We start from the raw sequence: 26,870 nt of genomic DNA, 5'->3' as shown, positions 1-26,870 counted from the left end.
CCAGGCGCAGGTGGAGGCCCAGGGCAGTGCAGTGGGGCGGGGCTTAGGCTGTAGGGGGCTCCACGGACCTGGACCTGGGCAGGGCACAGTCTGAAGGCATGGACCTCCGTGGGATGACCGAATCTCCAGGAGCCGGATGGAGGCAGGGCAGGTGGTGGACACCATCTGGGAGAAGTCTTTGCTTGTAGATCCTTGTCTGAATGCACCCTCTCCTCTCCTTCCTTTCCCATCACTTGTCCTTCCTTGCTGTGGCCCCTCTCTCTGCCTTTCCTCCCTCTGTGCTTCCCTCCCTCCCCTTTACCTTCCATGCTCCCTGTGCTCCCCTCTGTGTGCACCTCCTCCTTCCTCCCCGCTCTTTCCTCCTCCTCTCTTCCACCTTGCTTCCATTGCCTCCCCCTTATGTCTTGTGAATTCTCCCCTCTGCTCAGCCCTCCCTGTATGGGAAGACAGTATGTGGGCCTGGAAGGAACCAGGATCTTGGGGTTAGACACATCAGGTTCAAGGCCTGGCACTGCCACCTTTTTTGCTGAGTGACCTTGGGCAGGTTGCTTAACTTCTCTGAGCCTCGGTTTCCTCATCTGTTAAATGGGAATCATAATGCCAGCCTCTCAGCGTGGTCTTGAGGATTCAATGTGAGAGGGATATGAATATGTCTAGCATGTGCCAGACCCTTAACAGGTACCCCATTAAAGTCAGGGCCCGTTTGTCCCTCGTCCTGCCCACCTTTTCCCCTCACAGGACCAACTCCTCCTCTGCCCTTCTCTGAGCCCCGGTGCCCAGCCTGACCACCCCACATCGGGTGTCTGTCCCCAGCTGCCTGCCCATCATGACCAGTGTACTGGCTCACTCCACAGGGCACCTGCACTCACCCCGAGGATATGAAACTCTGCACCGTTATCATCAAGTCCAATGGGAGTTTCCCAGTGAACAGGAGGAGAGTGGTAAGTGCTCAGGTCAGGGACCAGAGCCAGGTCCTTCCGCCCCTAGGGAAACCCAGCTGCCGTGATTCTCAGAAACCCCACCGGCAGCGCACATCCCAGGCTCCCCCACTTTGCCTCTGAGGCCAGACTCACCATGCACACCTCACAAGCAGGCATGCAGCAAGACGGCTCGATTCTGCAAGGCACAGATAGGCACCCCTAGCGCAAGAAAATGGTTGGGAGAGAGGACTTGGCCGTAATAACATAATTCAAATAAGAAGAGTGGCTGTTACCATTCACTGAACACCCACCGTGTTCCTACTGTCTCATCAAATCCTCACAGCGACCCTGAGAGGTAAGTCTTATTGAGCTTATTGATTTTAACTTTATGGAAGAGGAAACAGAGGCTCAGAGAGGGTAGGTAACTCACCCGAGGCGAAACAGTGAGATAGCGCATATTTGGGCCCAAACCCACATGACTCCGAAGTCCACGCCTCTGCTGCTCTTCCCTCTTGCATGTGCTTCCTTACTACAGGCAGGTTCTGGGGCTGGAGGCTGGGCGTGGAGGGGGTGAGTAGGGGAGCGAGCAGAGCAGCCTTGGGGCTGGTGGGGCAGTGCAGCCCGAAAGTAGAGCCTGGAGACGTGGAAGCACAGCAGACCCCAGGCTCTGCCCAGAGGAAGTAGCAGCAGGGTCCCAGCAGCAGGTGCCGCAGCCCCAGCTGGGCCAGGGAACCCACCCAGAGCCGCACACGAAGTTCAGGTCAGGTGTCCACAGGAAGCGGGGTCCCCACTGTTCACTTGCACGGCAAGGGTAGGACTCCCTTTATGAGATGGGTGCCAAACGGGCATTCAGGACTGGGACGGGGGCAGCAGCTGAGTTATATCACCACCACCCCCCCCCCCCCCCCCCCCGCCACCGGGTGCAGAGCAAGGCTGCATTTGAGAAGTTCAAGCTGGCACTCCACGGTCTGGGGAACCTGGGAGGCCATGAGTGGATCCCCACCAAGGCCGCCAGGTCAGCTTGGCAGGAAAGACTGGGGGGAGCCCTGGGATTAGCCCTTTGGCACGGGGATCAGTCTACAAGGAGAATGTGGTGGGGTGTCTCAGGTCTGCCTGGTGGCCCCTCGATTCAGCCCAGCAGGAAGAACAGGGGTACCCTCTATGCAGTTAGAACATGAGCTCCTGCAGGCAGGCACTGGATGCCAAACCAGTAATGTATTCCCAGCAGCCAGCTCGGTGCCTGGCGCTCACTGGTACTCAGTAAGTGTTGCTCAGTCAATAAGAGAGAAATGCTGGGGGTAATAAGCCCTCACAGATGGTTGTGGGGTTATTGAGGCTGCATAAGTATTGCTCGGGGCCAAGTGCTGGGGATGACCCCGCAGGCAGGGACTGCCCTGGGGCCCAGACCATCCCGACCTCCCCGTGTTCGGCAGAGTGACCCTGTGGTGTTTGCGGGAGTCTCTAAAGGAGGAGAGGGCAGGGCCGGGTGGGGCCAGGTGAGGCTGCGTGGCTAATGCCTATGAACTGGCCTGGCTTTACCCAGAGTTCTCTGCCCCTGTGCAGGAGGCTGCCCGCCGAGCCCAGGAACTAGAGATGGAGATGCTGTCCAGCACCAGCCCCCCCGAGAGGACCCGGTACAGCCCCATACCGCCCAGCCACCACCAGCTGACCCTCCCTGACCCATCCCACCACGGCCTCCACAGCACGGCCGACAGCCCCGCCAAACCAGAGAAGAATGGGCATGCCAAAGACCACCCCAAGATTGCCAAGATCTTTGAGATCCAGTCCATGCCCAATGGCAAAACCCGGACCTCTCTCAAGACCATGAGCCGCAGGAAGCTCTCCCAGCAGAAGGAGAAGAAAGCCACCCAGATGCTCGCCATTGTTCTCGGTGAGTCAGGCTGGCCGACGGCCGCAGCCCGGCTCTGTCCAGCCATCACCGAGGAAAGGACCCATCACCATCACCATGGGTCCGCCCACCAGGATGGGTCCTGTTACCTGCCATCCCCTTCCTAACCATGGCTGGCGGGCCAGAGGACCAGCACTTTCTCAGGTGCAGGCCACTCCCACTGATGTACCCCATTAGGTAGATTCTATAATTATGCTCCTTTTACTCATGGGGAAACTGAGGTCTGGAGTGGGTATATAACATGCCCAAGGAAGACCTATGATTTAAACTCAGGGAGTCTGACTTCAGAGTCAGTGAGCTTGGCCAGTCAACCATGGTGACCTCCAGAGCATCATGGTCCTGGGCCAGTCACCATCTCTCTCTGGAGTCCCCTCAGCAGGAGATTGCTTCTCAAGGCTGTTGTGGTGGTCAGATGGTACACAAAGGTGAAAGCATTTTGTAAAGTGCAAAGCAGTATACACAGGGATGTGTTATCAGTATGGTTTGGGTAATGTTGCTATTGTTAAGGAACTGGAAATTCAATTCACTTCAGCTCAACCAAGACCCTGTGGGACCAGAGCTGTGAACAAGGAAAGGGGGCTGGAGGGGGGAGCCATCTGAATGAGGGCATGGCTCTGTCAGCCAGGCATCGCTTTCAAATAAAAGTTTCCTAGAAAACCCCAGATGGCGAGTCAAAACACAAGACTGGACGTGATGTGATGTGGCTGGTTGGGAACAGGAGGGGCCAATGTGACTGTGCCTTCCCTGCAGCACCCAGGCTATCACGGGGCACCCTTCCAGACCCACCATCCCCTCTGACCTCCGGCCAGTCCTGTGGCGTGAGCGGGACCAGAGTTACTACCCTGCTTTTATGAATGCACGCACAGGGTCACCACAGGTTAAGGGACAGAGCCTTGATCATGCGGCTGGGGGTGACAGAGGGTGCTCTGGTCCGTGGGGTCTCTCTTCAGTCCTGGGGACTCCCGGGGTGCTTGTGGGGCATTCTGGGCTCATGATGCCACCATGCCGAGAGTCCCGCCAGAGCACGAGGTCCTGAGTCAGATGGACAAAGCAGGCGGGAGGGAGGTTAGTCTAGGTCACAGCGTCCCAAAGCAGCAATTAGGAAGAGGTACCCCCCAAGGGCTGGGGAAGGCATAGGGAGAGCCTGGCCACTGGTGGGACTGACCTCAATAGACTGGAACTCAGAGGGTCTTGACTTCATCCCTCATGAACGGGGTGGCCTTGTGTACATCACAGGGCCTGTGGGAGCCTCGGTTTCCCGTCCACCTCACAGGGATGCCAGGAGCCTAAGTGAGATGGGTATCTAGCTCTCCCTTTTGTCCCTCGGGCCCAAACGGTGCATCCCCAACCTGCAGTGACCAAATGTTCCACTTCCGGTCGCTGAGGAAGATGTGTTTCTCAGAGATGACCAGAAAGTAGAGTACATATCTCCATCTCTACTGACTTGTGTCAGAATGTTAACCTCGTGGATTTGTCTTCAAGCCCACTATCCTTCCCTGTGGGGTAGGTGTTATTATACCCATTTGACAGGTGAGGAAAATGAGGCCGAGGGAAGGAAAGTGGCCTTCATTGCAAACGGGTGTCAGAGATGGCTCTAGAATCTGAGGCTGAGACTCCTCCTGCCTCCCCTGACTCCCCTGCCTCCCCTGCTCCCTCCTCCTGCCTCCCCTGCAGGGCTCCTGGGCCGGGGTCTGTCTTCGTGCGGGCCTTCCCAGCCCAGCCTCTCCCTGCCTGACTGCCACCCTCTCCCCCAGGCGTGTTCATCATCTGCTGGCTGCCCTTCTTCATCACCCACATCCTGAATATACACTGTGATTGCAACATCCCGCCCGTCCTGTACAGCGCCTTCACGTGGCTGGGCTATGTCAACAGTGCCGTGAACCCCATCATCTACACGACCTTCAACATTGAGTTCCGCAAGGCCTTCATGAAGATCCTGCATTGCTGACCCGCTTCCCGCCTCCCTGCCCAGGCCAGCCGGGTCTCCGTTCCTGGGAGCCATGGATGGGGGTGGTGCAGGGCGGACTCGGCCTTCTCTTTGTCCCCGGCAGGCTCTAGCTTGACTCCACGCCCCTCAGAGCTCGCACACCCTCACTCCGCCAGGGTAGTGCTGGGGAGCCAGGCACGGTGCCAGCCCAAGGGCTGGACCCCTGGCTCAGGGGCGGCTCATAGAGCCCCCCCTCCCACCTCTAGGCCCTCTCCCCTTGGCACCAAAGACACAGCCGCCTTCTCTGACCTTTCTCTGGGCTTCTGGGGTCACCAGGAACAGGGGCAGGGCTCAGAGGCTGTGCTTTCTGTGGGGTTTGGCCTGGTCTTCGTAGGCCTGTGCTGGAGCGGGCAGTGTGGAGGGATGGACGGTTCCCACCCCACAAAGCCCATGCCTGGGAAGCCAGAGCTCTTGCCAAGGCTCCAGGAAACTCAGTCCTGGGAGACCCATGTAAATACCAGACCACAGGGTGAGCCCCAGAGAAGCCCAAGCCAAAAATCTTCATTCACTCCCTTTCCTGCCCGATGGGAGCCTCTGTTTCCACAGCAGTGGCTCCCACCCCACCCCACCCCACCCCACTGTGCCTCCAGCAACCCATGTGATTTCCACACCTGCTGAGGGCAGGAACCCTGGGCTTGAAAGGGTCTGCAGGGAGCGGAACGTCCCCCAAGCCCATGCTGCTGCCCCCTAACTGACTCGGTGCGTCCCTTCTCTAGCAACTGTTGGGCCAACCTGTGAGAGGGCAGGGAAGGTGGGCTTGTGGCCGCATCCGGGTCCGGGGTGGATGTTGGTTCTCTGGGGGACTGCCTCCTGCCACACTCTGTCGCAAAACCACTCTCCTTTGCCTTTTGCCTCTCCTCTCTCCTGCCCCCTTCCCCTTCCACTTTCTCCGCCTTAGAGGAGCCCATGGTGAGGGGGCTGCTGAATACCACTTAGCCTGGGCTGGCCCTGCCCTGAGGGAGGAGGGAGGTTGCAGTTTGTGGGTGGGGCCCTGGGTCCCAGATTCTGTAACATCACCACACATGCTCCAAACTAATAAAACTTTGACAAGAGTCATATGCGAGGCCCCTCGGGTGGAAGGGAACCGGTACCGAACTTTGTCCTCCGCAGCAGGTGTCTGTGCTGGGATCAGAGTTGGGGGAGCCTTCCGCAGCCCCCTCCCACAAAGGGATGACCCTGGCCACAGCCACCAGGGTGGACACCGGGGGGGTGGGGTGGGGGGGGAAGGAGGTGCTCCAGGAGGACTGGGGAGAGGATATGTGCGCCTGTGTTTTCCCCTTCCCCGTCCCTTGAGCCCAGGAGACCTGAACGCTCTCAGCCCTGCTACTGGCTGGCCCTGAGCCTCAACTGTCAACCAAGATGGGACGGGAGAAAGTTCCCAGTGGGAATCCCAGAGCACACCCAGGGCTCCCCTGATCCCTCCTGTAGGAAGGCCAGGCTGTCCCCACTTCCCACCTCCTCCTCTCCAGGTCCTGGCACCTCTGAAGGACCTCAGCTCTTATGACCCACCACGCAGAGAAGGCTCCATGGAAAAGGTGCCCTTTGAGCTGCCGGCTGTGTCCGTGTCTGTGTCAGCCCCTTGCCCTGACTTCTGGCTCACATCAGGACTCCCTTCCTCTGCAGCAGGTTGGGGAGGCAGGGAGGGCCTGTGTGACATGACCTAGGTGGTCCCCCTCCTCTTGGCCTCCAGATCAGTCACAGCTCCAAGCTCTCTGGGGCCACAAATTGGCATTGCCCTGAAAACAGAAATTTGGCTTTAAGAAATGAAATATAAATCAACCTGGCAAAGGAGGAATATTCTTACTACCTTGAGAATAACAGCGATGATGACAAACAAGGTGCCGGCTCCCACGGGCTCAGGCTCCGGGGAGCTGTCAGGGCATAATTTGCATGCTAAATACAATATTTTTAGCACCAAACTTTGGAGCACTTAACTTGCCCTGAACATTTAATTATGGACTTTGATCTTTTCCCTGAACCTGCTAAGCCCCAGGGGAGGCTCCTGTACCTGGGAGCACCCAGGTCCCAGAAGCTGGGCAAAATGGGCCCCTAGTCCAGCTCAGAGGGTGTCAGTAACCCAGTGACCACCTCCTGGGGAAGGCGTCGGACCCTCAGTGGGGTTAGAGACCCTAGAGACTTCTCTGCTGCCGATGCACACACAGGTATGCACACAGACACAGTGCACACTCAGCCTATGAAAGATCTTGCCCTGGACGGAAGCTTCAAATCTCATTGCATCATTAGAAACTATAAGGTCACACAGGTTTCTCAGCTGTGGGAATGGAAGAGATGACAGAGTAGAGAGTAAAAGAGGGTGGAAGGAGGGAGACAGGGAAGGAAGGAAGGAAGGCAGGGAGGGATGGAGGGAGGGAGGAAGGAGAGAAAGGAAGGAAGGAGGGAGAGAGGGGGGCAGAAGGGAAGGAAGGGAGGGAGGGAGGAAGGGAGGAAGGAAGGGAGGAAGAGGGGACAGCAGGTAGCTAGAGAGGGAGGGGAGCTAGGCTCCCAGCAGTCTGGAAAGGGCGCTGATGGGAGGAGAGGGCAAGAGGGCAGGCAGGGGCGGGAGGCGGGGCAGAGGAAAGTTGCCCACAGTTGTCATGAAGCTTCAAGTCTTTCTTCCAGACAGCAGATTGACAGCTGGAGTGGGCAGGGGGAGGGCCGGCTCCGCCCCCTCCCCCCTCAACTCTTTGGGGACAGAGGAATGGGCGTGGGGACCCGAGAGAACTCTGAGGTGGAAGGGGGCGGCCCAGGCTCTGCTTCCCTCCCAGGAGGCCCTGACTACTGCTGCAGTGCTCTGATTTCTCTCCTCCGCCTTCCCTGGGCTTCTGTCTCTATGACTGTCTTTCTCCGAAGCATGACTTTCAACCAAGGGGTCATTTATCTGCCTTTACAGCAGGTGGAGTCTGACCGCCCCCAACACCCAGCACCGGGTCAGGCACAGCCGGGCACTTTGCGTGTTATGTTCCCTCAGATGTCCCTGTGTGACTGCAAGTTTTCAAAGTTTCGGGCCCTCTCCCCTTACTCTTCCCCTAGTGGGTTCCGGAGGAGTCCCAGGTGGCCCCTGGCTGGGGAGATGGAAAATGGGAAGGCCAGTAGTGCAAGAGAAACTGCATTTCATCCATCCATCCATCCATCCACCCAGCCGGTGACTTCCTCCGTGGATCTTTCTCGAGCAACCATTGTGCTCCAGGCCCTGAGCAAGGTGCTAGGTATGCAACAGCAAAAAGGTGGATGTGACCCCTGTTCTTGCAGAGTCCGTGGCCCACAATCACGCAACAGCTGTTAAAGCTGTGTGTCACCCATGACAGAGCCCTGGCTGGGTGTGGAGGCACAGGTCCCATAGATGACAATGATGTGGGGTGCAGCAGCCCTGGTGAGAGTAGGAGGGCTGAGGGCATAGAGCACTGCCTGAATGGTGGGGCAAGAGGCCCTCGAAAGAAGTGACCGTCTGTCCTGCTTCCCTGGTGGGCTCAGAACACGGGCAGTCAGTCATCTGCAATCAGGGACACTGACGACCAGCCCGCCTTGGGGGCAGTATGTCCACCTGCCCGGGATCCCTTCCTTGGCCCAGCCCTGTGCCCCACTGCCTCCCTGCCCTCCTGGGCCCCAGGACCCAGGCTATGTTTGTGGCCATTAGTCCCCATCCTATGCAGGGGCCGTGTGGGCTTTGCCCCACGTGCTCCTGTCTTCCTAACCCTGGGCCCCCATCCATGGGATCCCCTGTTAGGCCGCCTCTCTTAAGGAGACTCGTTGCCTTGATGACAGGCTGACCTTTGAATTCAGGGTTCCAAATTTACGTCTGACACTGTCCATTCTGTTTCCTGATCAGCCCTGAGCAAAGCTGGAGGAAGCTAGTGTGGGATGATTAAAAAAAAAAAAATTTAATGTTTATTTATTTTTGAAGGAGAGAGAGACAGAGTGTGAGTGGGGTGGGGCAGAGAGAGAGGGAGACACAGAATCGGAAGCAGGCTCCAGGCTCAGAGCTGTCAGCACAGAGCCCGACGTGGGGCTCAAACTCACAAACCCTGAGATCATGACCTGAGCTGAAGTCGGATGCTCAACGTACTAAGCCACCCAGGCGCCCCGAGATGATTTTTAAAAAGGTGGGGAGAGAGGGAAAGAAAAAGTATCTGGGCCCCTGTCTTTTAGGAGGTTGCCCTCCGGTGCCTGTGAACAGCCTGGTAGCCTTTTGGGCTGCAGAGCTAATGAGTGGGGTGGGGGTGGGTGTGTGTGTGTGTGTGTGTGCAGGGCAGGGGAGTAGTTCTTATTTATTTTATTTCTTAAAATCTTTATTTTTTTAATGTTTATTTATTTTGAGGGAGGGAGAGAATCCCAAGCGAGCTCCACGCTCAACCCAGAACCCAGCGCGGGTCTCAATCTCGTGACAGTGAGATAATGACCTGAGGTGAAATCAAGAGTCAGATGCTTAACCACGTAACAGACTAAACCACCCAGGCACCCCAGGGGAGTAGTTTTTAGGGGGGCTGCAGGTCAGAGTCTTGTCATGCATGTGCCTGAGGGTCCTCTCCTGCCAACCCAGTGCCCCTGGCCCTGGGTCTGGACAGTCCAGGGGAGCGGGAAGCTGGCGGGGACAGAGCAGACCATCTCCGGAAGAGGTGGCTTCCACCCTGGCTTTGTGGGGTTATGCGGTGCAGGGAGAAGAGGTACCTGGTAAGGACAGCTTCCCACCCCCTCTCCCACCCCAGCTCTGCTACTTGCCAAATAAAGCAGGGCTGCTGGGGGGAATCCCCATGTGGAGGCATCTGGAGAGGCCTTTCACTCCTGGTTGGAGCTATGGCAGCTCCAGATCCACAGGAAGTGCCACACGGCCACTGCACTTGCTTGTGGCTTTCTTGCCTCCACCCCTGACTTCTGTCCTGAGACCCAGAGCCTCCCTGCTGCCTTGGATGCGCAGTGGAAGTCAGATGCTGCAGGTGAATGAAGGATAGAGGTCAGGCAGGGAGGGAGGTAGACCACTCTGGGCATGGGGAGGGGTGGGGGACTTTGCAGGAGCAAAGCGCATGCACACCTCCCAGATTTTCCTGAGCAGGCCTGACAAAAAACACTGTCCTCTTGGTCCCTTGAGAGCAGTTTTCCCCCACCAGAGTGTCCCTTCCCCAACCCTATGCACGGCCAAAGGGTCTTTGGAATGCACAGTTCGTTGTGATTTTATTCTTCTGCTCAGAAAGGGAGAGCCTCTCCCAGCTGCCCCAAGGTCCAAGCTCCGGAATCAGGGTGGGAGTCAGGGTCTCACCACCCCATCTGCTCTTGGGCTGTCTGCACTCCTAGCTTGTTTGCTCGTTCACATTCCCCAGCCTCTGGCACCCCGGCTCCTTCCACCTCATCTAGGCACTGCCCCGTCTCTGCTGTGTCCTCCCACATGTGTGTCTTCTGGAAAGTCCTCCCTGATTGACCCACTTGGCTTGGTAACTGACTAGATGAGGGACGGGGCCAGATTATAGACTGTGTTGTCTATTAGGCTCATGTGGAGCTACTTAAGTTTATTGAACTCAAATGTTTGGTCCCTCGGCTGCACTGGCCACATTTCAAGCGCTCAGTAGCACAGAGGGGAAGGACCTATCCTAACAACCGGTTGCAGATGCGGGTTTCCCACCTCCCAGGGCGTGCTGTTGGACAGCACCAGTCTAGAAGGACTCCCAGGTTAAAAGTTCAGGCAAAAACTGACAGGGGAAGAGAGTGAAGAATGGACTCGTGGAGGGGAGGGAACGTCCCAGTTTGGGACTTTAAGGGGTCTGTAGGACCTCCAAGTAGAGATGCCCAGTAGGAAACTAGGGAGTTCCTATCCTTGGCCACCCCCCAAACTCCCCCAAACAGGATTTGAAATCCAGCTGGAGACTCTCTCCTCGGAAATTTCAAGGGCCTCACTAAAATCCAATTCTAAACATCCCACGAAAACCTCTAGAAGGCAGCTGTGTGGCAGTGGGACTCACCATAGACACTGTGTGATGTGTCTGGCTTGGGTTGACTTGAAAAGCAAGCAGGTGCCGGTAGGCAATGTGAGGGCTGTGGGTCAGAGCTGGCCTGAACCCGCTACGTCTGTTACCTCCTGGAGGCAGGTTGTAGACCAAGCAGGGGTCTGAGAATCTCAGCCTGGACCCCGGGACCATCAGGTTGGTGAGATGCAATGACTCCCAGAGGTAGTCCTGACCGCATGTCCACGGAATCCCTGCCATTATAGGACAGCAGATGCAAAGGCATCAATTATCTGTTCTCTTTCTTCAGGATCTTTCAAGTTCTTTCCAACAGGAGAGTCCCAACACTGCTGTCCCCCTGTGCCTCACTCCTGGACATTCCCAGGGATTGATCTGAGCTCACCTGGCTTTGAACAGGTAGCCCCCCCCCCCCTTCTCTGGCTCATGCAGAATCCTAGCATGGGAGCCAGACAGACCTCAGTGCACAGGGAAGGCAAACAGCATAGAGTCCTCTCCCCTTCCCCCTTCCTGCTCTAGCATGTTCTGGAAAGACAGAACTCCCAGGGGGCATTTTCAGCTACAAGTCTTGCCTAAGGCTCAACCTCAGGAAGAACAAGGAGAATGGACCAGGTGGCTGAGCAGGGAGGAGAAAGATGAACGTTCGAGTGATGCCTACGGTAGTCCTCAGGAGTCCCCACTCCTCCAACTAGCCCAGAAAAGCCCACCACCAGGGGGCTGCCGGCGGATTACTGTCATCATGGTGGTGCTAAGGAGAGGGCACAGGGAGAAATGAGACACCCCCTGGTGTTTGTTCTCAGCCCTGGCTGCTCTCCAGCTTAACCCAGGAGATTCTTGTTTAACCGGGTAGGGCCAGTGTTTAAATAGCTCTTCTACCCCCACACACCTCACCCAGGAGGTTCTAATGCGTAGGTTTGATTTATAGCTACTGTTCTGGGGCACATCCCAGCTCAGTGCTACTCTCAGGGCTCTCCGTGGCGGCCACGGGCTGTGACGTGATGGGGTGAAGCATCTAGGGCCCAGGAGGTGGGCGCCACAGCCCAGAGACACAACACTGCCAGCACGTATGTGGGGTAAGAGGTCTCCTCTGCTCTGCCTCTCACCCTACGCTGACAGCAGGCTGCTGACTGATGGCCCCGCATGCACCTGGCCCCGCACAGAGGTGAGCCTGCCCAGGGGCTGGGGGTTGGAGCTGGCCAGTGGTTGGGGCAGAAGATTCCTTTTCTCTGACAATTACAAAACATCCTTAAATCAAAATTGGAGGAACTGCTCCAGCAGTGCGGAGAGGTGGAGAGGAGTGGGATAGGACTTTAGGGCACCCATTCTTACCCACTCAAGTCCCCCCACCTTTCTGAGGCCGGCCATTCCCGGCAGAGCCAGAGAGGAAACAGAGGCTGGGCCCAATCAACACAAGGGTACTGTGAGCAGCCCCTGCTCTGCCCCGAAACCTGCCCCACAATGTGTAGGGCGGGCCAGGCCAGCACATGGGCGGCCATTGTATGGTCACAGGGGACAGTTATCTGAGCTGCTGTGGCTGGGAGGGAAGTCCCTTCCCCAATAACCCACCCCTCACCATCACCACCTCCTCCAACTCTACACTTCTGGCCCCCCCCTCCTCCCACTGGGTGAGCTTATACACACACCACGCCCCATACGCACGCTACTGGCCCCACGGGTCAGCCCGTCTCCAAAGGGGAGACTCAGATCCCCAGCTCTATCGACTTCAGGGTTTGCAATCTGGCCATAAAACTAGACAGGGCAAAGGGGAGGTAGGGGAGGCCAGGGACCCACAGAGTATCACACTCATGGGCAGCTGGAGCTGCCCTTTTTCATCCCCGAGACCACGTGGGAGACCCAGGAGCCAGAAGCAGGGCCACCAGGAAGGTGTGGTCTGTGTGGCAACAGGGGGCTGGCTGGGGCTGTAAAGGGCAGGCAGAGATTTCCTCCCGGCTTTTAGCTACAGCCCCTTTTGAAAAGCACGTGCCTGGCTCTCCTGGTCTTGCCAGGGACAGGGGCCAAGTACACAGATACTATCGAGGAGGGAGCACGCCCCTCTTCTCTTGCGTCCCTTTACTGTCAGAGAGGGTTCCCAGGATGCAGGGGCCCCTGGGAGCTCAGGGGCGAGTGGCAAAAGATGGCAGGAGTCTGGGGAAGGAAGAGGGAATTCACTTTGGGGGCTTGAGTCCAGGTTCGGGAGGAGGAAGAGGTGGCCAGGGCCAACTCCCAGCTACGACCCCAGTGTACTTCCCTTCCCTCCGGGAGGAGACCAGCCTCCTGTTTCCTCTCAAGGCCCCAGGGGCAGGTGGCAAGGACAGGGAAGGGGCCGTGCCAGAAGCCCAGCTTCACCTCCACCAACCCTTCTTCCTCACGGGTAAGGAGGCCCCGCGTTGTCTACATTTCTGACTGGGCTCCAGGTTCAGCACCGCCCAGGACGGCCAGTGAGGGCTCCTTGCCCTCCAGGAAGGCAGCGATGTTCTGCTTTTGGTTCCGGAGGGCCAGCTGCAGGGGTGTGCAGCCCACCCCGTCCTGGACATCCAGCTGGGCGCCGGCTTTGACCAGTACTTTGAGGATGGCCACGTTGCCCTTGAGGGCGGCCAGGTGGGCGGGAGTCCAGCCCACCTCGTTGCGGGCATGGACGTCGGCGTTGTGCTCCAGGAGGTTGACGACGCTCAGGAAGGAGCCCCGCTGGACAGCCAGGTGGAGGGGTGTCCAGCCCGACTGCTCGGGGGCATTGGGGTCAGCCCCGCACCGCAGCAGTGCTAACACCACCCCCTCCTCCCCGTGGCGGGTGGCCAGGTGCAGGGGCGTCCACTGCATGCCCCCAGGAGCCCCCAGGTCTGCGTGGCTCTCAGCCAGCAGGTGGATGACCTCCAAGTGGCCCTTGTAGGCTGCTAGATGGAGGGGCGTCCAGCCCTGCTGGGTGGGCAGCTGGAGGCTGGCCCCGTACCTGAGCAGCATCTTGCAGATAAGGTACTTCCCCCTGGCGGCCGCCATGTGCAGTGGGCTGTAGCCACTCCGGTCAAGGGCATCGGGAGCCGCCCCGCTCTTCAGCAGGTGCTGGATGGCCCTCACTTTGCCTCGCTCCACCGCCAGGTGCAGCGGCGTCCTCAGGTTTCTCTGCTGAGCATCCAGCTCAGCCCCCTGGCCTGCCAGCAGCTTGACCAGGCTGACGTGGCCAAAGTAGGCGGCCACGTGGAGAGGGGTCTTGCCCTCGGCCTCGTGCAGGTTGGGGTCGGCCTGACGGGAGACTAGAAGCCGTGCCACATTTTCAAAGTTGTTCTGTGCGGCCAGGTGGAGCGGGGTCCAGCCCTCGTGCTCCTGGGCGTCCACGTGGGCCCCATGGTCCAGGAGCAGGCGGGCGGTGCGGTCGTCTCCATTCTGGGCTGCGAAGTGCAGGGGGGCCCAGCCGTCTTCATCCGCCAGGTTGGCATCGGCCCCGTGCTCCAGGAGCAGGGTGCAGAGTTCGGGCTGCTGGTCCTGGGTGGCGATGAGGAGGGGCGTGTAGCCGCAGGCCGTCTGGCAGTCCACGTCGACCTCGTGGGCCAGCAGCAGCCTCACCTGCTCCACGCTGCCCTGCACCACCAGGAAGTGGAGGGGGGAGACTTTGTTCTCGTATGTGCACAGCTCCTCACCGCTTGGGACGGGGTTCTCACCGTCCGAGAGCCGCAGGACCCGCTTCAGGTAGTCTCCCCAGTCTGCCGGGAGGAAGATAGGGTTGAAAAATGGGCCTCTGACCTGTCCAGAGGTCATCTCATGCAGCCCCTTGCCTCCTGGAAGTGCCATCCAGGCACAAAGACTCCGGGAGGGAGGGCAGTCTTTCCTGCTTTCACAGATCTCTACGCAATGTCCTCATCCCAGCGAACAGACCCTGGCTGGCCTTCCTGTGAGGACGGGGCAGAGGGAGGCCTGGGGGCAAACCTCTCCATGAAGGGCATGGAGGCCTGGGGGCAAACCACCCTTAGCACCGCCTGACTTTTGCCAATTCCCTGCCACCTCGGGCCTCCAGATCCGGATCCGTAAAGGGGACACAAACTACCATTGTGGGGACAACGTGGGTGGGTAAGAGCCTTCAGAGGAGGGCTTGGCACAAAATAAGTCAATGCAAGTTGAAAACAGGCTCTATGATCTGGTCTCCTCCTGAGGCCACTAAGGCTTCCTCCTGCTCCACCCAGAATGTGTTAGGATTAAAAGCAACAATTTTGGGGGCACCCGGGTGGCTCAGTTGGTTAAGCATCCGACTCCTGATTTCAACTTAGGTCATGATCTCACGGTTCAAGGGACTGAGCCCCGAGTGGGGCTGCGTGCTGACAGTGCAGAGCCTGCTTGGGATTCTCTCTCCCTCTCTCCCTACCTCTCCCCTCTTATTCTCTCTCTCTCCCTCTCTCTGCCCCTGTCTCTCTCTCTCTCTCAAAATAAAGAACGAAAAAACTTTTAGAAAAGCAACAATTTCCCAAACAAGCAAACAACAATAACAGTAACAAAAATCCCTTCCCACGGCCCCCACACCCGAAGTTCTGATTTAATCAGTCTAGGTGGCCCAGGCATCAGGGTTTCATGCCCCAGCTAATTCTAACACGCAGTCAGGAGTGAAAACCGATGTTCTACCTCCAAGCCAGGAAGGGAGGAGTCTGGCTTTGTAAGAACACAGACCTGAAGGGAAGAATAGCCTAAGCCCTGGGGGCAAGTGCATTTCTGGAACACGGAGCCGGGTGCCAAGAAAGGGATACACCAACTCCTGATTTGTGACAATCGGGGTGGAGGAGCAGGGGCAGGCGGGATGGGGAAAGGTTGTAGTGAGATTCCACTTTCCTCTCCGCTGTGAATTCTCTGGGTCCAGTGTGGTACTCTGGACTCACCGTTGTCCGTTAGCTCCTGGCTGACCTCTTTGCTGACCTGGAGACAGGGAATCAGAAGACAGGGGGGCAGACGAGATGAGTGGGGCGGTGCTGGTCTGTACCCTCCTCCACCCCTCCCCTCTCTCTGACCCTCTCCAGCACCCGTGGGGACTCCCATCCCACTCTGTCCTAGGAAGCCCCCCTATGCCATTCCTACCAACAGCTGGACAAACGTCCTGAGCAGGGGAGACCCTGCCAGAAAGAGACCCTGGTCCAGGGTCTTGACTTCCTCTTGGGCCACATGGAGTGCAGGGTGGCTGGCCCTGTGGTTCAGCCAGGAGCCCCCTGCTAGCTCCTGGCTGGTCTCCATGGTAGGGAAGGCACAGGAGAACAGAGTGAGGACACTGAGGCTGTCCGGGCAGGGCTCGGATGAACCCACACACGCGAGAGACCGTATGTCCTTCTCAGGGGCTCAGAGCTACAGCCACCACCGTGCAAAGTAGGAAAATCTGTCCCCAAGTGGGCTGCCTGGAGTGGCCAGCAGTGTGGGCTGCGTCTCAGTCCCCATTTGCTCCCATGCACGCATCCCAGGACCTGCCAGAGACACGCCCAGCACTCACGTCCCCGGGCCGGTGCAGAGACAGCTTGCCCGACACCTTCCTGGCCAGGGCTTCACTCTCCGGGTCTGCCACGGGACTCTGCAGCAGGAACAGCAGCATGTCTGTCTCCACTGTGATTTCTGCTCCATGAAGGAGAGAGACAAAAAAAGCAACGGGCTGGCCAGCCGTCCCTTCTCCATTTTAGACACCCTAACATTCCCGTTGCCCACCCAGCCATCCTTTCCTGGACTCATACAAATTCACACATGCGCACCGGGAGGCAGGAAAGCTGGGTCCCGGCGGAGGCTCCGTGGGACCACATTTAGCACGTCACGTCACTGACCCTCTGAGGGTAGGTCCTTTTCCATAAAACAAGCGGGCAGGGCTCGGTGATGTCTAAGGTGCTCACAGTTACACACGCGTGTGTTTGCACAGTCGCTAAAGGGCTGGGTATCCTCACAGGTCATCCGGGCCCGTGATCTCACGGTCTGGAACATTTTACAAATGGGGATGCCGTACCCTGGAAGGACCAGGCTAACCGGGAAACTCAGAAGCAGCACAGTGAGGCCCAGACCCTCCAGCATGGGTTTTCTAGTCTACCTCCCATGGGGTGCACGGTCACCCTGAGACTCGGGGCCGCCATCCTCAGCTGGCCTCCTCCTTCCCGGCTCTGTGAGAAAGACTGTGCCCTAGGGCCAAGCACAACCCTTGGGAGTGGCCCAGGCTCCAGCCATCTCCTCTCCTGCCCCCTCCAGCCTCAGCCCTGGCCCCCTCAAGCTCCAGCCCTGCCCGGCTCCCTAGTCCCTTGAGCAGTTTGGGCTGGACGAGAACCTGAAAAGGAGGGCCTCTTCTTGGGGTCCTGATCCCAACAGCGCCTCATCAGGTTCACCATCTGCTGGGCCTCGCTTGGCCATGTATCAGAGACAGACTGCAGGGAGGGCCGCATGCCTGCGGCCACTTGGACAACGATGGTCACCAGGTGGAAGCCTGTGAGAGGAAGCCCAGGCTGTGTGCAGGCCGGGAGGTGGGGCTAGAGTGGCTGGGCAGGGTACAGGGGCAGGGGCGCTCCCAGGATCCCCACAGAATAGTGCACACAGCAAGGGCAACATAAATGCACTGTGAGTCAACAGCTAGGTTGCAGGCCAACTTGAGGTTCCAGTTTGAGCTATTGGGTCTCCGGTCCAGTTGTGGCCACCTCCCAGGCCAAGACGGGACAGGCCTCTGATGTCCAGAGGCCTCTGATGTCCAGAGGCCTGGTTACAGGCTTTGACTTTTCGTTCTGTGAATTTGCTTGGGTTTCCTGACAGTCTATGTACCTGGCATTAGGTGGCAGCGGTGGGGGCAGGAGAGACAGGAAAGAATACTTTGGAAGCAAAGGAATTAGAGCCAGAAGCGTGGTCTGGGCTGACGTATGCCCTCTTTGGACTGTTACGTGAGCTCTGGAAAGTAGGGCAGGAAGGTAGGAGGGTACGAGCGAGAATCCGTAAAGAGCACGTGGTTCCCCAACACCAAGCTGCCACCTGCCCTCCCCTGTGAGCCCTCGGCCTCTCCCAGCCCCTTCCAGGACCCCACCCGAGGGTGCCGGCACCGCCTGCTACCTGAATACGGCTTCTTCTGAGTGAGGAGCTCCCAGACAACAATCCCGAAGCTGCAGACAGGGCAAAGCGTGCCCTCAGTGACTTTCTCAGACACCCGTGGTCGCCCTACATGGTGGGCCCCACACGCTGCCATCCAGAGTGCCCCTCCATCCTTCCTCCCCCTTGCCCTGTCATTCTGCCCTTGGGACTGGGGGGACGGGTCAGGCAGGGTGGTGATAAGCAGTTACCCACCCCCCACCCCCAGAGTGAGCCCAGCCCCCTCTCACCTGTACACATCGTACTTGGGCCCTGGGGCCTTGTTACTTTCCAAGAACATCTCAGGGGGGATGTAGCTGAGGGTGCCCCGCAGAGCTGACCTCTCGATGTACTGCATCCGGGTCGACTGTTCCATCCACTTGGATAGGCCGAAGTCCGAAATCTGGGGGCGAACCACAGGCAGGGATAACGGAGCCACAGCCTCGCCTCCAGAAAACTGCCTTGATCTCTCCCCCTCCTGCAGCCTGCCCTTTCCAGGACGGGGCAGTGGTCAAGAGCCTGGGCACCTCTCCCACGTATGACCTGGATGGCCTCAGACAAGTTCCTTACCTTCTCAGAGCCTCAGTTTCCTCATCTATGAACTGGAAATGGCAAGGACACTTAAGTGACAGTGCTCTGACAAGCATTAGATGGAGAAATGTGCCAAGAGCACTTAGAGCAGTATCTGGCACACAGCAAGTACTTAGTAGGTGTGGCTGAGATCCAGACGGACTGTGGACAAAGCTGCCGTCTTTGGTAAGCTTCCGTTCCAAGGGCCCGGAAGTATATACACCCCGTATATTTATCCCCAGCATGGATTCTATCCACTGGTCCATTCGTATGCCAACTGACCGCTCACTGACCACTCAGCCTGCGAACTAAGGATCAGGCAGCAGATAAGAAAGCTGAGACCCCCACGCCTCCTACTCCTCTAAGTCCTTACTCAAATAGGGAGGTATAGTCACTAATGAAACAGTTTCACAAATGACTATATACGTACCATTGGGGTTAGCACTATGAAGAGACAGAGGTACCATGAGGGTATATAGTAACAGGGGCCTGTTGGGATCCATCAGGGAAAACTTGAGGAGGTAATGTTTAAGCAGAAGGCTGAAAGATGAGCATGGCCTGCTAAATAAAGAAGGGAGGAGGGGAACACTGGTCCTGGCAATAGGGACAGAATGTGCAAAGGTCCTGGGGCAGAAGAGGGTGGCACATTTTAGGAAGTGAAGGCCATCATAACCTTTCTTAGGAATCATCTCGTTTACATACATCCCCACCCAAAGCAAAGAATGGGAGGGACAGGGAATATTCTACCCACAGTAGAAACAGAAGACTGAGGTCCAAAGAGGGTTATTGCAGGCATCCTGATACCCAGATCCATGCACCAAACTCTACTGCTCATCCGTCGTTTTAGGTGTCATCCCTGCCTTCAGTATTTGTGCACGAATGGAGCCATGTGAAACTCTCGGCAGGCTAGTCAAGCTGGTAGATAATCTTGCTCACCTGCGGGAGACTCTGGAGTGAAAAGGGGGCAGGGAGGTTGACTGGGCCCTTACCTTGACATGCATGTTGCTGTCCAGGAGGATGTTGCCTGGTTTGAGGTCCAGGTGGAGCAGAGGTGGCTTAAGGCTGTGGAGAAAGTTCATGGCCAGACTGGTCTCATGGATGATGCGGAACTTGAGCAGCCAGGAGAGGCTGTGCGTGGGCACCATCTTCTCCAGGGAGCCGTTGGCCATAAACTCCATCACGATGCCCAGGGGCTGCCTGCACACCCCGTAGATGGACACGATATGCTGAAACTTGATCTTCTCCATTTTGGCTGCTTCTTCAACGAGGCAGTCCACATCGTGGCTGCGGACACGCGGGGCGTGAGGGATGCAAGGAGATGACCCGTTAATTCCAAGAGCAACGAGTAGAGCAACAAACTAGGCTTAGTGCCAGGCTCTGGAGACCCGGAAAAGCCTCGGGAGTTTGCAAGGTAGTGCAGGAGGAAGGTGAGTTCTAGAAGGATGCCTAGCGAGATGCACAGAGTGGGGTCCAGATGGCCGGCCGCAACGGAGCAGGAAAGCGAAGGAGTCTGCAAGCTTAGGGGCAAGTCCGTTCTACAGGGGCGGCCACAAAAAGCCGGCCGGTTACTCTGCCACTTGTCTATATGTTTGTCTCCCCCGGTAGGTCACAAGCCCCTGGAGGACCAACATCACGCCTGATGCTTCTGTTTCAAAATATCATTTGCTGCCATTTTGATTATGAAAATAATATATATCCTCGCAGGAAATCAAGGGAATACAGAGAACTAGGAAGAAGAAAATTAAATCATCAGTAATCCAAGCTTGCAGAGTTGGCCTCTGTTCATATTTTAACATATACATGTTCAAGGTGTCTCTCTTCTTTTCTCCCTCCCTTTCGCTCCTTCCCCCCCTCCCCTGTCCGCCTCTCCATCACACCATGTGGGGTGCTTTGTGATCCGCTTTCCCAGCTAGCATGCACGCACAGTGCCTCCTCCCATAGCCATTCTCCTGAAGCGGGGTCTGCACTGGCTGCTCTGGACCCCGACTAATGGGTGAACTGCAATTATTCATCTTGCTCCCCACCCCCCCCCGCCCCCATAGCACATTGCCACGCATAGCACAATACGTCTTTGTCGAACTGGTAGTCAAGACTTAAGGGAAAGGCCTTACAAAATAAGCATTTGCCGGACCCTCTCGCTCCTTTCGCCCACAGAGTGGTAACTATGCAAATTGTTGGGGATTGTCTGGGGATTGCAGGGATGAGGCTTAGGGAGAAATGACATTTTTAAAAGCCCAGTATTTGCAAAGCCGCGTGGGCACTGCAGGCGGAGGCTGCTGGGAATGTGCGTGCAGGGCGGCCCCGGGAAGCCAGCCAGAGACTGCTGCCCTCCAGGAGACCTACCTGCTCCTCCTCACATCTGGACAGGGTGGCTGGTCCAGGTTTCCTCTGTTCTCGCCCCCACCTCTGCTCTGTTCCAGAGACCTCCCCTCCACCTCTGCTGTACTTATCATCTGTCTCCTCTTGTCCTTTTGAGTTCCCAGAAACTGAGATACTGGTCGTGGAAAGGGGCAAGCAAGGGATCCGGGGATCTCGCTGCACTGGTTTCAACTCCCAGCTTTACTGCTTATTCTCTGCATGACCCTGAGCGAGTAACCTCTCTGGGCCTCAGTTTCTTAACTATGGAATGGGAACAACAGCTTGCACAATTGCCCCGACAGCCCAGACACACAGTCCACGTGTGCTGTGTCTGAGGTTCATCCCCCACCAGCCCCTGTCGCTGGGCGTCTGGTCTCGATTCTTCTTTTTTGAAGCAGGGCTTGAACTCACAACCCTGGGATCAAGACCTGAGCTGAGAACGAGAGTCGGATGCTTAACCAGCAGAGTCGCCCAGGCGACCCAGGTCTTGATACTTCTCTGAGCAGCTGATGCCAAGGTGTCTGAGCCCAACCTCTGCCCAGTGCTACAGCCTGTGCAGAGTTTCCGGGTCTCGGTGTACCAGCCAGGTCTCTCCCTCTTTTTTTCTCGAAGTATTCACTTCCTTGGCCGTGTGCGCATTGCCCCAGATCCCTCCCCCTTCCCCCATCCGGTCTCCGACCTTCACTTCTCACTCCACACTGTGTCTCCCAGCCTCGGGATCTCCTGTGGTAGAGGACACAGGGTGTCTGAAGCAGAACCCTGGTTCTCCCGGGCCACCCACCTCTCCCTCTGCCTTCCCCTCAGTGAACGGGGCCTCCAGCCTCCCACCCTCAAAGATCAGACCTCCTCCTCTACCCCTCTTCATCCCTTCCCACGACCAGCCCCTCAGCACATCCTGTCAGCTCTACCCTCAAAACAGAGCAACATTCTGACTCCTTCTCACCACCTCTACCCAGTGACATCTTGGCCCAAGCCTCCTAATTGGCCTCCCTGCTTCTTTCTTTTCCTCTATCATCCACTCTCAACCCAGCAGCCAGAGCAATACTCATAAAATGTCAGTCAGAGCATGTCACCTCTGTGCTCAAGACCCTCCATTGGCTTTCTTCTCATTCACAGGAAAGCCAAAGTTCTCACAAAGGTCTAGGAAGCTTTGCAAGATCTCCCCCGGGGCATAGCTTGCTGACTCTCCCCACTTCTGTTTCTGCCATCAGGGCCTCTTGCTCCTCCTCCACCATGTAAGCGTGTTCCCACCTCAGGACCTTTGCACTTCCTATTCCCTCTGCTCTAAGACAGCCACATGGCTTGCTACTTCTTTGCTTCAAATCTCTACTCAAATGATACCTAATGAATAAGGATTTCAAGTCTATATTAAATAGCAATCCACGGGCGCCTGGGTGGGCCCAGTCAGATAAGCAACTGACTCCTGGTTTCAGCTCAGGGCATGGTCTCACAGTCTGTGAGTTCAAGCCCCGCGACCAGCTCTGCATTGGCATGGAGCCTGTTTGGGATTCTCTCCCTCTCTCTCTCTCTGCCCCTCCCCTGCTTGCTCTCTCTCTCTCTCTCTCTCTCTCGCTCTCAAAATAAATAAATAAAAATTAATCAATTAAGTAATTAACAGCAATACTACTCCAACTCCGGCAATCCTCATGCCTCCACCTCCATACACAACCCACAAATTAATATTTTTAGATCAAATGTTTTCTTGGGAGATCAGATTATTCAAGTCTCTTTAGGCATTTTAATCAAGAAAATATCAGGTGGTTGTAAGTGCTATAGAAAAAAATTATTTGTTTATGTATTATTTACTTACTTATTTTCCATCTTCCCCTAGTTTCCTTCTTCCTTAGTTTATAAACTCCATGAGGGCAGGGACTTTGTTTTGCTCACTTAGTGCTTAGAGCGAATGAATATCATTCATGCCCCAGCTTCAGTTACAACCTATCATAATGAATGACGCACGAATTTTCATATTGTTAGGTCAGCCCTTCACTCTGAAGTCCACTTGACAATTCTTGTTGGCTGTTTAAAGGCACCTTAAACTCAACCTGTACAAAACTGAACTCACGAATTTTTTCTGCAAACCTGGGCCTCTTTTCATGTTCCTTTTATCAATTGTCAACCTCATTCAACAGACACCAGCCATGTACCAGGCTCTGGGGATAGAGCAGTGAGCAGACACAGACTCAGCTCTCAGGGACCAGACATCTACTGGACCCTTTGTTCCTCTGGGCAAGCCAGACATCAGATTAGCCTTGACATTCCTCTTCCCCATCCTGCCTCCCATACACAACCCAGCACCAAGTCAAGTGGATGTTTACTACCTAAATACTGCGTGCCTGTCTTTCCCTCTGTCACTATGCACAGGGCTGGTCTCCAGTCGCCTCTTGCCTGAATGGTGACAACTAACTGGACCAGCATCCACTCTACTCCTCCAATCCATTCTCCATACTGCAAATTTTATTAGCTCCTTTCTGTCACACACCCCCGGCCTGGCGGCAAACCCTTCAGTGGCTTTCCACTGCTCCCTCTCTCTCAACTCCAGCCACAACAGCCCTTCCCCCCACCTTCACTTGCTATGCCCCTCCTGCCACAGGCCCTTTGCACATTCTGCTGCCTCTTCCTGGAAAGTTTTTTCCTCTTCAACTACTTAACTCACACTCATCCCTCACTCTTCCAATTCAACTGTAATTTCCTCAGGGAAGCCTTTTCTGATCCCAAACTCTTCTCATAAGCTCTCACAGAACAATAAATCTTTGTTGCTTTTCTCACAACAGCACGCTTACATCTACCTGTAGAGTTATTTGGTTAATGTCTCTGTCCCCCCAGGCTCTAAGCTCCAGGAGAACAAGGCCCTATCTGTTGCACTCATCATTGTGTCTCAGGGTCTGGCACAGTGCCTGACACCTAGTAGGAGAGCAAGAAGCATTTGTTGAGGGAAGGAAGGAATGAAGTGGTGCAAAAAGTATCCAGTGACTCCACATGGATCTCCTAGGACAGTACTCCACACACAGCAGGCATGAATCGTCATTAAATCCCTTAGCCCTTTCCCCCAGAGAGTTCCCAGAACTTGGAAAGGGAAAGTTATTGACCATGCCTAACAACCCAGTCTTATGAATCCCATCTCTCTCCTTTTGCCCTTCACTTCAAAGCCCGTAGATGATGTGGACACGCCCTAGAAAAATCTGACTGTGCTCCAAAGCCAGCAAGAGGGTGTTGAAGGAGGAAGAGGGTCGAGTTGTGGGCTGTCTCACTTTGCCCACATTTGCGAAGCAGGTGGAAAGCCCAGGAATTAGAGAAGGGGCTGGCTTGAGTGGGTGCAACCTGAGGATGTGTCTTGGGGGCTTGCCTGGTGACCACAGAGAACACAACATCCAAATTAGGAGACGCCCCTCTCCAGGCCTTCTAACTGGTGGCCCAGGAGCCTTGGGAGGACAACAGGATTCTCACACTCAGACCTCACATCCTAAGCGTCTCCTTCATGGCTGCACAGGGGACCAGCACACAGCCAGTCCAAGCAAATGTGGTGGGCAGGAGACTGGGAGGGGTGGAAGCAGAGAGAAAGAGGGAGTAAGGAGAAAAAGGAGGCATGTGCAGGTGTGGCCACAGTGCACACAATGAGTCAAGGAGAAGCCAGAAACAAAAGCAAGGTCAGAGACGGCCGCCTTCCCTGCCTGACTCGCCAACAAGTGGCCTGGACAGGCTCTCAGGCCAGAAGGCTGGGCCATGTCCAGTCCCCACGCCTCCTTGCCTGCACTGGCTGGGCAGAGGCCACACTGACGGCCAGGGGAAGGGAGAGCGTGCATCTCCACGGGTCACTGAGCATCGATCCCTGGGCCAAGTGCCACGGACTGACTGTCAGCAGGCCCAGCCCTGCCTGCTGGGAGAATTCGGGGGTGGATGTACGCATGGCAGAGGGCCATCAAAAGTCGTCATCCCCACCCTGACACCCAGGAGGAAGGAGGCCCACCAGTTTGGGAGGTCTGAGGGGACAAAGGTGTCTTTGGAGGGCAGTTGTGGCTCACCTTTGACCTCTGTGGATTCCACAGATGGGTTTGGCCGTCCAGGCGCGGTTCAGGTATGGAAACAAAGTGGCTGTGCCTGGGTGGCTCAGGCCACTGGGCAGAGTTTAGAAACGCAGAGGGCGGCGAGCCTCAGCCCCAAGCCCCGCCACCCCTCCCTGGGGAGCCCGCGGGGCCTCCGTTGACCCCCTTTAAGAAGAGGGGCGGGGCCGGCAGGTACCTGGAGGCCTCGGGCTGGAGGCAGGGGGCACACTTGACGGCGAACTCCGTCCTCCAGCGCCTGTGCCGCACCCGGAACACCTGGCCGAAGCCGCCGCTGGCCACCCGGCGCCAGTCGCCCTCGAAGTCGTCGCGGGTGAAGACGGCGAGGCTGCCCAGACGCTGCTCCACGCCCGCGGCCATGGGGTCTGCGGCCGCCGGGCCCCCCCAGGCCGCGCGCTCTCCGCACCGAGGAGGCTCAGCGCCCGGCCTCCCGCCGCTCGGCCCGGGGGTGGGAACGGATGGGGAGGTGCCGGCTCCAGGAGGGGCCGGGCCGGCCCTGCGAGGGCGGGGACACCCGAACCGAGCCCTGAGGCCCCAGGCGGCGCCGGGCCTGGGCCTGGGAAGAGGGTCCCTCCCCGGGGACACCCCGCCCCCCGCCAGCCCCTCCCCACGCCAGCACCGTTCCTCAGCCTCAGCCTTCCGTTTGGACCCCAGCTCCCGCATCGGGCTGGGGGGAGGTGCCGGGGGAGGAAGGTGTCGGGGAAGCCAGGGAAGAGGGCCCCACTTGATTTCTACCCAGCCCTAAGTGGGAGGTGATTTACTTACTCTCGCTCACCCGTGCCAAGGATTTATGAAGGGTTGAAAACTGTGCCAGGGGTCTCTGCGGATGGGTGTGGGGGCCTGGAACCCACCCCTCCACAGCAAGAATGGAGAAAAAAAGTGTAGTGGGGATTTTTCTGGTCTGAGTCTTTCGGCTTGACTGGCTTCATGCAGCCTTTATTGTTGGGTTTTGTTTTGTTTTGTTTTGTCTGTCAACCAGTCACGGTGTGCTAAACGTCACCAAAGAGGGGTCAGCGGGAACAGTGGGGTGAGAGGGCGGGTGTCTGTCTGCAGGGAGCTCCTCTTCCTGGCACTGTATTCCGCACCCGCCTTCAGAGGGATTGGCATTTGATTTAGGGTTGACCATGGGGAGGTGGACGCGTTGGCAGAGCTACTGGGGTGGCTTGTTGCCAGGGACCAGGGGTGAGGCTCAGGGAACAGCTGGAGCATGACCCCGGCCCCATCCCTGAGGTGGGACCAGCTCAGAGCGGTGTCAGGGCTGTGGAGAAATCTGGCCCCAGGGCTCAGTGCAGAGACCAGAGGAAGGAGGGGAGAAAATGCACCCGCAGAGGCAAACCTGGCTGGCTGGGAAGATGGGGAGCGTTCCCTGTAGGCAGAGTTACCTTGGTCCGTGTTTAGGGGATACAAGCGAAGAGGCAGGACAGCTTCCCGGGACTGAGCCTGGCGGTTCCTCTGGGTCCTCTGTCCATGGAGTTGTCCCCTCACTTGAGAGACCCACAGAGCAGGGAACATTATAAGTGCTTGAACAGACAAGCAGGTGCATTCCAGGGGCATCCCAGGGCAGGTGCTTCTGGGGGAACTGTCATGGGACAGTGCAGGGTAGGTCACTTCTCCCCTGCAGCTGGGCCACAGGGAACCCCCTGAGTGACCAACCTCAAGTTCAAGGAACCCACCTACCACGGAGGAAATGCTTTCCTTCTGGCCCAAACCTGTAGAGCCTCTCACCCACGACCACTATGAGACTCCCAGGGAACAGTGGGGATGTGATGGGTGAGTAGAGACACTAGAGGAAGCTTTGCATAACAGTTTCTGTGCAAACCCCACACTGAGTTCTGGCAAGCAGGGTAAGGACAGGAGATGGGCCCAGGGACAGCTGTCAAACAGACCAATGATAGCCACTATTGAGCATTAACTTTGTTCCAGGATCAGCATCAATTTTGCCTACTGTCCATAGTTCATAGGTATGATCTTGTTTGAGCCCACAACGTTTGGAGAGGATAATCCACATAACCCACAAGGTTATGAGAGCAATGTCTTCCTGCTTGAAGACAGTAAGTAGTCAATGGCCAT

The 26,870-nt window shown here is 56.9% G+C and overlaps 2 protein-coding genes across 4 annotated transcripts in view; one reads left to right on the top strand and one right to left on the bottom strand.

Annotated features, from left to right (window-relative positions):
* The window catches only part of DRD2 (dopamine receptor D2), a 186,561-nt gene extending 180,689 nt beyond the window's left edge, over nt 1-5,872 (top strand). For both annotated transcript variants that reach the window (XM_047823989.1, XM_047823990.1), the window contains 3 exons: nt 855-941; nt 2,484-2,811; nt 4,584-5,872. In XM_047823989.1, the coding sequence (XP_047679945.1) occupies nt 855-941; nt 2,484-2,811; nt 4,584-4,777 (609 nt within the window). In that variant the 3' untranslated portion in view covers nt 4,778-5,872. The remainder of the gene's footprint in view (nt 1-854; nt 942-2,483; nt 2,812-4,583) is intronic.
* A 3,244-nt stretch (nt 5,873-9,116) lies between these two features.
* ANKK1 (ankyrin repeat and kinase domain containing 1) lies at nt 9,117-25,725 on the bottom strand. 2 transcript variants are annotated; one of them, XM_047877458.1, is made up of 8 exons: nt 24,979-25,724; nt 19,371-19,665; nt 18,063-18,214; nt 17,797-17,846; nt 17,030-17,185; nt 16,220-16,338; nt 15,621-15,657; nt 9,117-14,459 (listed from the first exon to the last, which is right to left on the bottom strand). In XM_047877458.1, the coding sequence occupies exons 1-8, from the start codon at nt 25,461-25,463 to the stop codon at nt 13,156-13,158; spliced, it is 2,598 nt and encodes an 865-aa protein (XP_047733414.1). In that variant the 5' UTR covers nt 25,464-25,724; the 3' UTR covers nt 9,117-13,155. The 2 variants fall into 2 exon arrangements, with proteins under 2 accessions (XP_047733414.1, XP_047733415.1); XM_047877459.1 differs by lacking the exon at nt 17,030-17,185 and having other exon boundaries at nt 24,979-25,725.
* Between the last annotated feature and the right edge of the window lie 1,145 nt (nt 25,726-26,870).

Source organism: Prionailurus viverrinus, chromosome D1 (genome assembly GCF_022837055.1).
Source record: "Prionailurus viverrinus isolate Anna chromosome D1, UM_Priviv_1.0, whole genome shotgun sequence".
NCBI lineage: Eukaryota > Metazoa > Chordata > Mammalia > Carnivora > Felidae > Prionailurus > Prionailurus viverrinus.
The sequence above is the reverse complement of the archived record's forward strand: the minus strand, read 5'-3'. Positions and strand labels throughout refer to the sequence as shown.

Coding starts and splice junctions, on each gene's coding strand:
- ANKK1 (XM_047877458.1), bottom strand. CDS start 25,463: ATGCGGGAGCTGGGGTCCAAACGGAAGGCTGAGGCTGAGGAACGGTGC. Junction 17,847..18,062: donor CCCAAGTACGATGTGTACAG/GTGAGAGGGGGC, acceptor CCCTGTCTGCAG/CTTCGGGATTGTTGTCTGGG. Junction 17,186..17,796: donor TCAGAAGAAGCCGTATTCAG/GTAGCAGGCGGT, acceptor TTCCTCTCACAG/GCTTCCACCTGGTGACCATC.